Below are 790 nucleotides of genomic sequence, written 5' to 3'. Positions count from 1 at the left end.
TGGGATTGACCGTCACATTATAACATCCCCACGGCTGAAAGGGCGAGCATGTTTGGTGTGACGGGGATTCGAACCCGCGACCCTCATATTGCGAGTCGAGTGTCCTAACCACCTGGCCACGCCGGGCCTGATCATAACGTATGGTCATAACGATGTTAAATTACGCTATATCTCATAAAATATAATTATTATTGCATTTTTTCTCTTACTAAATGGTTCGATTTCTTTTTGTTATTGTGTCAGTATTTCTTATTTCCGCCCATTTAATATTTAATTTTTCATCTAGGATGCATACTAAACTTACCCAAACAAAATGGTTGATGTCCCGAGTACAAAGAGTCCTGAGTTGAGCATGAAAGATGGCGAAACGTGTCTATTCTAAAAATAAAATGAAATTCAATCTTTATTGTTTTATTACACTAAATACCTTCCCAGATTATATGTTTCAACTAATGATGGGATTATTTTACCTTATGGTAGTCTGTTTTAACTGAATTTGATTTTAAAATATTTAACATGTCAGCGATTTTTTTTAAGTCGCGAATAAGGACAACTTCCATAAGGTTGCTATCTTTTAAAACAAGAAGCGAATATTGTAGTAATATAACTAAGGTTATTTCACTTTATAACTATTCGATAATTTGATTGGATTATAACCCTGTAGTTTTTGTTTTTTTCAAAGCAAGTCTGTCAATTTCGCTGACTCGGTACATTATTGTTTTTGTCAATACATGTACTGATAAATATCTTTGATACATGGACTGATTATGTTTGTTTGTTTGTAATTAAG

General features: G+C 33.4%; 1 protein-coding gene across 1 annotated transcript in view; it reads right to left on the bottom strand.

Annotated features, from left to right (window-relative positions):
• LOC111089067 (MFS-type transporter SLC18B1-like) overlaps nucleotides 1-790 on the bottom strand; it is a 34998-nt gene that overhangs the window by 29348 nt on the left and 4860 nt on the right. The window contains exon 4 of the mRNA XM_022400814.1: nucleotides 305-378. Coding sequence (XP_022256522.1) covers nucleotides 305-378 — 74 coding nt within the window. The remainder of the gene's footprint in view (nucleotides 1-304; nucleotides 379-790) is intronic.

This window comes from Limulus polyphemus, unplaced genomic scaffold, assembly GCF_000517525.1.
Source record: "Limulus polyphemus unplaced genomic scaffold, Limulus_polyphemus-2.1.2 Scaffold5163, whole genome shotgun sequence".
Lineage (NCBI taxonomy): Eukaryota > Metazoa > Arthropoda > Merostomata > Xiphosura > Limulidae > Limulus > Limulus polyphemus.
This window is presented reverse-complemented; position numbering and strand designations above follow the sequence as displayed.